Here is an 11,898-nt window from a genome sequence, read left to right on the forward strand (position 1 = left end):
GAGGCGACGTAGTGCTCGGAGTTTTTTACGCCGAAGTTTGATGGAGTCCCGAACTTCTGGGCCCCACCATGGCACGGCTCTTTTACCTGGTACCCCAGTGGTTCGCGGAATGTACAGAGAGGCAGTGTTGAACAGTAGTCTGGTGAAGGAATCATAAGTGTGGTGGGAATTGTTTTTCAAAGCCAGCTCGATTTCGGATTGATAGCCGACCCAGTCAGCATCCTCGTATTTCCACCGAGGTCTTGTGGCTACTTGGGGGGTGGAATGCTCGAGAGATACAACGATTGGGATATGGTCACTACCGTGAGTGTCTTCCAGAACTGTCCAGGAGAATTTCTGGCTGAGATTGCAGGATACTAAACTCAGGTCCAAGGCAGATGTATTCCCAGTGGAGCGGTCAATTCTTGTAGGTAAGGAGTTGTTCAGAATGTCCAAATTGTTGGTGGAGCAGAAATTTTCAATGAACGCTCCTTTTCGGCTGGTTTGAGAGCACCCCCAGCTGATGGAGTGTGCATTCAGGTCACCCAATATTAAGACTGGTTGGGGGAGTTGTTCTAGGAGTTCTTCGAATTCTTGGGTGTATTCATACAGATGTTTCGTGGGGGGTATGTAGAGCGAGACTATGGTGATGTTTATGGGTGATTTGAGTTGGACGCTGACTGCATTTAGTGGAGAGTTGGTTGATACTGTTGTGTATGGGTACCCGTTTTTAACAGCTAAACCAGCCCCTTGCCCTTGGTTGGAGCTCAAATGGAGAGAATAGCCATTGATAAGGTTTTGAGCAATCTGGTTTTGATGAGTGAGTGTTTCTTGTAAGGCAAGTACAATGGGAGAGAATTTTTTAGTTAGTAGTTCCAATTCAGCTGTACGGGATCTCAAACCTCGTAAATTCCATTGCAAGGCAAAACATAATTTACTTCTGGGCGTAGGAGATGTGGTGATATTTGAGACCAGTGAGGTAGTACTTGTACAGTTGTTATTGATTGGTGGGGATTGGTTCACTTGAGTGGCAATAAGTGGAGCCATTTGTAAAGATGATAGAAAGATTTGGTTACTCACCGATCTGGGAAGAGGGTTGGGGCTAGTTGTTGCTTCGGGAGTTCCGGTTGTTGGCAGGTTTGGGTCCATTTGTTGGTAGGGGCTTTTTCTTTTTCAGGTCTACAGAAGTTGGGCTTCGGTCCTCTGATGATCCGCGGTTCCTGTTGCGTTTGGGCGTGGTAGGAGCGGAGCTGGTTTCTGATGTCATGGTTGCATCGGAGTCGGACGTGTCTTCTTCGGTATCAGTTGTTGGTCTGGAACTTTCTTGGTGTTTGCTTAACAGGGCCATAAGTTGAGCGACTTGTTTTTCCAATTGTTGGATTCGGCGATCCTTCTCGTCGTTGACGGTGGCACGTCTGGCTGTGTCCAGACGAAGTTGAACTGAGCTGGCATTTCTGGCGGCAGCACATCGGGACTGGAATTCTTTTATAGCAGCACCCTAGGAGATTCCCAGGTCAACACGGATCCGAACGATTGATTGTTCTTCCTGCTGCTTCGGGCAAGTGCGATTTATGGCAGTGTGTGGTCCACCACAGTTGAGGCATTTGGGATCTTTTTTGCATTCTGGGTGTGGTCCAGGTTCGCCACAAGCAAGGCACATTTCGGCATGTTGGCAACGCAGTTTTGTGTGTCCAAATTTGCCACATTTATGGCACATCATGGGGCGAGGGTAGTAAGGTCTTGTGGGAACTCGGACATAGCCGAAGAAGACGTGGCTTGGGGGTACAGTTCCTCTAATGGTGAGGACCATGGTGTTGGTTGGTTCCTCCTTTCCATTAGACTTTTTCAAAAAGCGGTAGACTCGGGTGATACCCTGATCCGCCAGCTCCTCGGTGAGATCCTTGTCGGACATGCCAGCCACCTCCCGGCAAGAGACAACACATTGGGTGGTGTTGAGAGTTGGGTGGGAGCTGATAGAAACGGGGGTTCCATCGATGAGTTTAACGATGCGGGTTAATTTGGTGGCTTGTTCCTGGCTACGAACCTTCAGCAAGTAGCTGGTTCCGCCGTCGGTGGGATTGGCAGCTTCAACTCGACCAACAGCTTGGTCGATAGTCTTGGCGATGATGAATGGATTGGATGGCAGCTTGGCGTTGGATGTCGGTTTTAGTATCAAGAACTGGACGTCTCCGTGCATTCCGTCACGGTCCATCCAGGAGGGCATTGTTCTCCGATTGCTACGACCAGGGGGATCCGCCTGGGAGCCCCATGGTGGATTTCCATCCACCGACATAGCACTGGCTGCAAATTGCAGCACTATGAAGTCTCTTGTTAGGCAAAGACACTTAGGAAAAATCCTTTAAAAACGATGTCCGGGATAGAAAAAACGCGGGAACAACTTGAAAACTCGGGTGAAAAGCACTGGGAAGAGCGAGGTTTAAACACGTCTGTACGTGAGCGCATTCAAAACGAGACTGAGAAGCAGCGATGCCACATTTTAATCGGTATTTTCAAGTCCGAAAAAATCGGTATTCGGTATGAAAATTTCGAAAATCGGTATTAATACCGATTTTTTTTCGAACTGAAACCATTTTTATTAAATTAATATTTAAAAAATTGCTATTTTGCTGATATCGCGATTTAAAACATTTCTGTTAAAAAGACAGTCCACTGCGACTTTATTGTGTTACTCACTCTAAACACTATTATCATTTAGTATTTTCATACTGAAAACTACACAGGGGAACAGAATTTTTAGTGATGATTTTGAATCACTTTATTATTCTACATTAATGAATCCAGATCTTGCCTGGATGTTCTTGTTTCGGAAATGCAAAGTTGAGGAAAAATTTATTTCTACAGTTTTTATAATTTGGAATAGATAAGATTATAGCTATTTCTCACCACATTCAAGAAAGTTATTGAGTATTTTATATTAGGGGCCGTTCACATACCACGTGGACAACTTAGGGGGAGGGGGGGTGTATGGAAATGTCCACGCTTGTCCACGGAGAGGGGGGTAGGGGTTCGGGTCATGTCCACGTGGACATACTTCCTGTTTGAATCATAGAATTACAAAGCTTTCCAGTTTAAATTTAAACAATAAAAAGCCACTTGAAAGCATGTAATAAATATGATTATTAAGAAATTTAAAAATTTGAAAATTATTTTATACCAGGTAAAGCTATTTCTTTTTTTTTAATCTGCCATTCCATTAACAAATAGGCAAAACGTAGTGTTTTCTAACTGTCAAATGAGTTTTTGAAAAAAAAAAAAAAACAATTTCAAATCTGTCCACGTGGACATCCGGGGAGGGGGGTAGGGGTTTGCCAAATGTCCACGCTTGTCCACGTAGGGGGAGGGGGGTGTCAATTTTTCTGTCCACGTGGTATCTGAACGGCCCCTTATATATCTTGGCTCATTTAAAAACTATGTTGAAGACTACGAAACGATTTGACTTATTGATTTTTTTTAAATATCAAAAATTCTATTCTGATTAAAATTTCTCTAAAATTTCGTTAATATTACCGTTTGTTGCGGTGTAGAAAAAAATAACGAAATCCAAACTTCCATAACTTTTTTCTTTGTAATCAAAATAACTCGTGGTTTCCGGGAATGTTGATTGTTGTGTGAAACTCTTTATTTTTAAAATACTTGTAATGTTTTAGAGCTTTGACAAAACAGAACACAAATTTTAAAAGATTTTTTATCAGATTTCAAAAGTTATCTTAAAACATCGGAGTTTTTATTTTATTTTTTAGACTTGTGCTATTTAACAAGAGCGCATATACTTATCCTAAATTCCTAAATTTTTATCATACAACTGCAAGACATGATCTTTTTATGTCTTAAACTGCTATACTCCCAAATCTACCATGTAATATGATAATCAAAATTCAATCTCAAGATGCCTACAAAGATGCTTTCGAATACTCTGAGACTTGCTAGCTAAATAGGCACTAGAATTTTATTGGTTCAAAATTCAAAAAAAAAAAGCAAAACGAAAGTTATAGTAGTATTTTGAAAAAAAAAATCTGTCAGAACGATATTTTCAAAAATCGGTATGAAATCGGTAGGTTTTGCCAAAAATCGGTATTCGGTATATACCGATTCTTGGATAAAAATTTGCCCAAAAATCGGTATGAATACCGAAAAATCGGTAGGTGTGGCATCTATGCTAAGAAGCGTCCTTCAAGTGAAGGTTTTCCATGGGCGATGGGCGCGCTCGCAATCCCGGTATACGATTTCTCGTGTGTTAAACAGAGAAAGCAATAGCTTTCACTCCAATTTCACTCCGATTAGCTGTCATTCTTATGGAAATCTGTGTAAGAGTAAAGAGCTAGCTTTATTCTTTTTAGCAGGCCCAATCCCAATTATAAACAGGAAAAGTTCATTCAACAACCAAAGACCAAAGGTCACAGCAATATGAGTTCCCCAAACCATTCATCACAGAGTCGAATCGTTGCTAATCACTCGTGCTCAGTAACATGACAACGCCAAACTTTGAGCCCGTGCAAGGAATATTAAAAAATTTAAATATTCCTTGGAGCCCGTGCGTCGCCAACGTCTCCGTCTTGCTTGCTACGAGACCGCGTTTCGTGTGAGCATTGGGTAATGAGAAAGCACGTGTTTCGAGTTGTTATTTTGACTATGCAAAATGGTAGCATGCCACGCCAACCGGCTTTTGGTGGGCCGCGTTGTTAAGTAGCGAAGTTGGATTGGCAGTCGCTCCACTCACCTGTCTCGGAAAGGACTTTCTGCTGAAGGGTTTAATAGTTTTGTTGATTGGATTATTCGATTTTTTTCCGTGGAATAGATCGGTAATTAGTGAAAAAAATACTAGAAATCTATAAAAGCAAACAGTAAAAGATGTCCTTCGAGGTAATTCTACTTTTTGAATTTTCTTCATTGGAATTCTTATTACAATTGAAACTATCGGACACATTTTCAGCTAGATAAGCGTTCGATTTATGAGAGACGTCGAAACATCCTGTACCTGATATCCAACTATTTATCCCTGATGGGGTTGGAACAATCACGCCAGGCCCTGCTTGACGAAACGCGTCTAACGGATGAATTCGAAATTTGCGACAACATCGACCTAGACACTATCTATCAAGAATATTCCAGCTATTATTTGCTTAAATTTGGGAAACTCCCCAGAGTTGTAAAGAAAAATGAGTCTTTATCATCGCAATCGACGGCGACAATTTCTGCTCAGCGCAGACCGTCTGGCGGTCGAAAACGTTCCCAAGCTCCGGCTGCTCGAATTCAACCACAACCTCAAATCACTTCGAGAGCCGAACCGGAACCGGAAGCACTGAGTTTCAATCTTATGGTATCGCAGCTGGGTAAACCGGAACCACAACTGCCATCACCAAGTAAGTCTTGCTCTATGCTGACTCAATCGTCAGCAAATAGTAGCGAGGCAAATGGAGTGTCTCCCTCAAATCATCCGGTGGAAAATGGAGCAGCGCAGAATGCGGCCGTAAACTTGAAACCCTTACTGAGGTTACATGAACATTTTTCCAGTGAGTGGAAAGAGTTGGCCGATATAGTTTGCAGGTGAGTTAATAAGTTCTGGTAGAATCTTAGAATCTATTAATGCTCTGAAAGTCAAGTCGGACTAGACTTCACTTGGTAAGTGTATTCTCATATAGGTACAAGTGTTGATTATTTTACTATACATTACTGTCAATGCATACAAACTAGTCAAATCATGCTTAATTTTACAACAAAAATTCTATATCCGTATCATGTCTAAATACAACGACGAAGAAAAGCAAAGACGGGTTATACCTATTACTAAGCACCTGTTATCTTTATTTTCATTTTTTGGACCACATTTTAAAATTCGATTATCGTCAAATTGATAGCATTTACAGTTTTCGAATCACTGTCGCTTTAAGCCTTCCAAAACGTTTTTTGGGTAAATTTAAAGACTACCTTTCCAGTGTAATATCAGGTCCTATCGGCTTTCATGAAATTTTGGCGATGTAACACTAGCGCGAACTAAGAGATTACGGGTTATGGTTCAACCTCTAGTTTAAACATTTCTCACGCACACTCGCTGGAACATGAGACCTGAGATATTTATGAGGAGTGAGACTCAGTTTTGAGACCTAAATTCGAAATCGTAGGTACATGAAAATGGGACTTTAGACCTGAGACATGACACCTGAAATACGCGGCCTGAGACATTAGCCCCAAACCATGAGACTTGAGGCATGAGACCATAGACTTGAGACGTTACTACCTGGAACAGGGGACATGAAAAATGGGCATGTAGACCTGAAATATGAGACCTGATAAATGAGACATGAATATAAGACCAGGAATTGAGGCCATGAGACCTGAGACATGAAAAATGAGACGTCTCACTTCTCATAAAAAACTTCGCACCTCTAACATCTCATTTCGCGCGTCTCACGTATCACTTCACACGTCTCACTCCTCTCTGCTCAAGTCTCATTTCTCATGTCTCGCCTAGTCAGATCTCAGGTCGAAGACCTCCGATCTCAGATCTTATTTCCTAGCTCTCAGATCTCAACTCTCAAGTCGCAGGTTAAACGTCTCAGGTCTCAAGTTACATCTCATTTTTCATAGAATTGGAATAAGTTCGTTAATTTTTACACGGTTTCTGCAAATAGCTTTTACTACACGGTTTACTCTCAAATTTTTCCACGCGGAACGTAAATACCCGTGTAAAAAACCTGATGTAACGTAATCAACGATTTACAGTACGCAGTTTTTTTCCTCGAATCAAAGGGCCTAAAATCAGTCAGCCTTGATGCCATTTTCGTACCACAATGATTTCTAGACGACAATGTTTTTTTTCCTCAATTTTATTTGAAGAGACCTCATCAAAAAAGACCTAAACCACCGGTGGCACCAGATAAAGGGACAAAACACGGCCATCAAGCTGTTGCAAGAAAGCGTTCTAACACCACTGAAATATCCGGAACTGTTTGTCGGTCTAGCAAAACCATGGCGCTGCATCCTACTACACGGACCACCCGGAACGGGTAAAACCATGCTTGCTCGGACGCTCTGTTCAGAGTCACGGGAGTCGATAACGTTTTTCAATGCCACTGCTAGCACCTTGATTTCCAAGTGGCGCGGCGAGTCGGAAAAGCTCGTGAGGGTGCTGTACGATGTTGCACGATTTTACGCACCGTCGATCATTTTTATAGATGAGTTTGATGGGTTGGCTTCGAGGAGAGATTCGATTGGGGAACATGAAGCTTCTAAGCGGTTCAAAAATGAATTTCTTTCATTGATAGATGGATTGGATCAGGGGGGATGCGAGGAAGAACGAGTTTTTCTTTTGGGGAGCACTAATATTCCATGGGATATTGATGCCGCTTTTTTGAGGCGATTCGAAAAGAAAATATTGATCGACGTACCGGATGCTGAAGGAAGGCGGGAGATTATAAATGATTTGCTACCGATTTCTTGCGTATGGGATACCAGGCAGATGGAGGAGTTGATTAAGATGACGGAAAACTTCACTGGAGATGAAATTAGGGTTGCTTGCAAGGAAGCTTCGATGATGAAGATTCGTGAGAAAATAGAACAAAGTATGATTTTTAAAAAAAAATGGATTTGTTTTTTTATGACAAATATTATTCATATTTCAGGTTCGTTACAACAAAACAAAAGTACTTCGATAAGCCAGGACGTTGGCTTTGAACAGCTACAAAAAGCTCTTGAGCTACAACAACCGGCGTCGTGCAATCTGATTGAAAAACATCGCGAATGGAATCGAAAATTCGGCAATCAATCCTAAAGCTTCCGGAATAAATTTCTCAATAATAAAATTAAGCATATGGGTAAGCAACTTTTAATACTAGTATATTCGCGTTTTAATTGTATCTCTTAAGAACGAAAAAATAATAAAAGTGTTTCAATTCATTAGAAACGAAAAAAAGGAGTTCACTTCAGTTCAACTAATAATGATAATGCTTACATACCTACAAAAGTCATATGTCTCAACGTTAAAACAAAGCTCGACCACCTGCTTAGGATGGGCGTGGTCGTTTTTGGTTCATCTTCTGGCCATGGTACAGTCCGGTGTAGTAGCCGCTCATGTACCAGGACATGAGCATGGCGGACAGATTCTCCTGTTCGAGATCGTTTTCATCTTGGAGCATCGGGGGCATTGGAGGTGGAGGTGGAACCATGAAAGCGGCACCTCGCATGGCCGCACTAAAACCAGCGTTAGCCGCCCGATTCGGGGCCGGTCCTTTTGGCATTTTAAAGTTCGGGTCAATGTTGATGCGGATTTTGCTGGCTTTCTTAGTCAATTTTTCGTGTTCCTCGTCGCTTATGTCCATCTGACTTGCAGGGACTTCTGCAGCGGCCAGGTCAGCGGCATCTTCCCGCTGCTTGCGTCGAGCCTTTCTACCCCAGGAGGGTACCAAATCTTCGATCACTACCGTCTGCTCGTTATTATAGCCAACGTAGCGAATCAAGGCGTCCCCGGATATGTTTAGGGCCAGGATTTTAGCTTCATAATCGACGCCATCTTCGTAGGTGGCCCGACAATAATCGCCGACTTTGTACACGGGCTTGGCCCCAGTCTCGCTTGCCCCCTTCTCGAAGTTGGGCGAAATGCTAACATCCAATCCGGATGACTCGGTGTCCTCGTCCTAAGAAAATTTATAGTAAAATCATTGTTATTTATTGATTCAATTCAACTGAAGTTTTAGAACCTAACCTGTGTTCCGCTGACACCAGCCACGGCACCATCCGTTTCCGGTGCTGGAGCCTTTTTCGAGTTCTTCTCTTCCGCTGAGGCAGCCGTTGAATTCGATCCCCCAGCAGACTTCTCGGCAGCGGCAGCAGCGCCCCCCGACAGCATCTTTTTGTTGGTTTTCATGGCCAAACGTTTGGCTACCTCTTCCTTGACCATGGCCAACGATTCGTCGTAGTTGCGAATGATGAGCGTATCGTCCCAGATGTCGTCGTTCGAATGATCCTCACTGTCGGAACTGCTCGAGTTCTTCTTCTGCAAGGAAAAAAGGAAGAGAAATTCCTTCAATGAATAAGAACAATAGACGGGGGAAATGCACGTTTTTCTGTCGCTACCCAACTTACCGGCTTGCTGCGAGTGGAAGGGTTCATCAGAAGGCAGTTTGCTAATGTTTCTTAACAACTGAACTGCCGTTTTTCGGTTTTTTCACCAATAAAATACGTTTCACGTTGCCTTTTGTCTGCTGCAGTCGAAAATCAGCGTTGCTGCATCAAAAACAAAAAAGTTTTTCTTTTCTTTTCTTGAGGTGCCGTGCTGCTAGTCTATGTTCATTATTTTATACAAACCTTATCTGAAATTTAAAAATGATTCCGATTCGACATTCATCTAGCAACTTGGATGTAAACATTTAAAAAGAGTGGAATTGGTGGACGCACAAATTAAAACTAGATTATTACATTAAATTCCTGCTAGAGATTTTTGAAATTAAGGGAGGTTTTCCGAATTAAAATATAAAAAAAGTTTAAATTAGAGCATCATATTCAATATGGCATCACTGGTTGCAGCGTGCCTCAAAATGAAAACACATTGGAGCGCGTTCAGGCAGTTCCTTGAAAGCTGCACGCTCTTTTTTTTAAACTCAAAATTAAGTAGTTTTGGTTCAAAACAGCTCTTCGGAGGCTTCCCTCAACTTTGAGTTTGACTGGGCAATAGCAAAACTAAGTTCTGATAGGCATACTCAATACTAAGTTCGGCAGCCGAACTCGAATTTATCCTTTTTTTTTCGAGGGTAGCTGATTTTCAGGGAATTAAAGGATGATTAAAATTTGTTGTACCCGGATGTTGCTGTTCCGGTACATTGCATTGCAATTACAGAGCGGTGGAATGTTTTGACATTCCCGGTCAAAGAAAACTTCCGGATGTTACTTCCCACGGGAAGTAAACAACATCCGGAAGTTTCCGGACATTCCAAGCCGCTCACCATATGATGACAATGACGGACAGAATTTTACGCTGACACGGTGAACATGCATTTCATTATGAAGTTCCTTCATAGTCTTCCGGTAATTGTTCCGGAACGACATAATTTTGCGACGTGTTCATTGGTTGCTATTCCGGTTCGGACTGAACTCGCTAAGTGTTTTCAGTCCAACCACAGAGAACAGACATCGGGCCCCGAACAAAAATTTGTTGAAATCGTGTGTGAGAATACCCACCTAAGTTTCAAACCAAATTCGTAAGTGGACTAACATCCATAAGATGTCGCTATCAGTACACATATTTTTCCATTTTTTCGACACGCTTAGAAATTAATACTCATAGCTTATCTCAAATGAGGCCATTGCAATGTATGAGAGTAACACAACTTTTTGTGTAATAAAATTAAAGAACATCTTGATTTAAAAAAAAATGCAAATCATATTTCAATAATACTTTAATCGCTGTCATATGCTCCATATGGTTCAATCAATATTGGCGCTGAATTCAAAGATGAATTCCAAGTTTTAAAGTATGTCTGTCAGTAAATAGTTTTCTAGAACAGAGAATGTGAACATAAATGTTATAATTGTTAATTATGGGTCGGTTATTCCGGTTGATGTTATCTTGTAACTCATGTTTATGAATAACTTTAATCATTTCTACTGATTACTAACCCTGAGTTACAAGTCCTCATCTATCGATCTCAGGTAACATAAACCAGAATATCGATCCATAGTTTACAATTATAACATTTATGTTCACATTTTCTGTTCTAGAAAACTGTTAACTGATAGTATAATCCCAACACATACTTTAACACTTGGAATCCAACTTTCAATTCAGTGCCAAAATTGTTTGAACAATATGGGGCATATGACAGCGTTCAATTGAGATTGAAATATGATTTGCATTTTTTTTAAATCATGATGTTTTATAATTTATTACATCAAAATTTATGTTACTGTCGTACATTGCACTTGCCTCCTTTGAGATAAGTGATGAGTATTAATTTCTAAGCGTGTCGAAAAAATGAAAAAAAAATAGGTGTACCGGTAGCGACATCTTATGTATGTTAGTCCACTTACGCATTTGGTTTGAGACTTAGGTTGGTATTCACACACACGTGTTGAGCTCCAGCTCGAACTCTGTTCTCTGTGGTCCAACAAAGAGAGTTCAATTTTTAGTTCATAAGGTCGAACTCAGCTTTGATCCCTCGCCGAAGGAAAAAAGGGATCAATTTTGAGCTCGCAGTTCGAACTCCGTTTTGATCCATCGCAAGGAGGAAAAAAGGGTACTTAACTTTAAGTTCATAGAATCGAACTATGTTTTGAACCTCGGTCGAACTTAATTTTGAGTTAAAAAAAAAGAGCGTGTGCCTAATCGTCCAATCGCTTCGCGCCGATCTTAATTTTAACTGTGGGAATAGGGTAAATGTCCCCAATCTTGGCCCCTAAGGCATGGTTGACTAGATTTCCCATGATTGTAGTCTTCCTGTAATGTGTACCTTCAAAAGTCCTTCGACAAATATGATTGCTTACTAGCCTGAAATGCAGCAAAAATATGTCTTTGCTTGAAAGCGGTTGATAATTTGAGATAAACCTGATCAAACTTTTGATTGAAATGCTCCTTATTGTAGCCCCCGCGCCGAATTTTGGCCCTTTGTGAGTTCCTTAAATTGGCCGTCTCTAGAATAAACTTGCCTGACTAATACAACAACAGCCCCCACGAATTCATTGAAACTATCCCGGAAGGAATGTTCTGTACTGTTTTCAAAAAGTCGGGAGTACGAAATGTCAATCAACTTTTAGAATTGATAATTGCATGTAGAATGATAATCTTACGTAAAAAAGTTTTACTTGTTTATTTCAGTTTTTGTGTATTTAAAATTTCTATTATAAGAATGAAAATCTAAAACAAACAGGTTCCAAACTATTGCACTGGTTAACATAAATATGTTTATTAAT

At 41.1% G+C, this 11,898-nt stretch overlaps 2 protein-coding genes across 2 annotated transcripts; one reads left to right on the forward strand and one right to left on the reverse strand.

Moving 5' to 3' along the window:
- The first annotated feature begins 4,597 nt into the window (after positions 1-4,597).
- LOC129754452 (katanin p60 ATPase-containing subunit A-like 2) lies at positions 4,598-7,863 on the forward strand. Its single transcript, XM_055750540.1, has 4 exons — positions 4,598-4,860; positions 4,931-5,544; positions 6,835-7,559; positions 7,620-7,863. Exons 1-4 carry the CDS (start codon positions 4,849-4,851, stop codon positions 7,766-7,768), a joined length of 1,500 nt encoding a protein of 499 aa, XP_055606515.1. The 5' UTR covers positions 4,598-4,848; the 3' UTR covers positions 7,769-7,863.
- Positions 7,624-9,254, reverse strand: LOC129754453 (survival motor neuron protein). The gene is made up of 3 exons (XM_055750542.1): positions 9,079-9,254; positions 8,699-8,989; positions 7,624-8,630 (listed from the first exon to the last, which is right to left on the reverse strand). The coding sequence occupies exons 1-3, from the start codon at positions 9,103-9,105 to the stop codon at positions 8,001-8,003; spliced, it is 948 nt and encodes a 315-aa protein (XP_055606517.1). The 5' UTR covers positions 9,106-9,254; the 3' UTR covers positions 7,624-8,000.
- Between the last annotated feature and the right edge of the window lie 2,644 nt (positions 9,255-11,898).

The sequence above is a fragment of the Uranotaenia lowii genome, chromosome 3 (assembly GCF_029784155.1).
Source record: "Uranotaenia lowii strain MFRU-FL chromosome 3, ASM2978415v1, whole genome shotgun sequence".
NCBI classification, from domain to species: Eukaryota; Metazoa; Arthropoda; class Insecta; order Diptera; family Culicidae; genus Uranotaenia; species Uranotaenia lowii.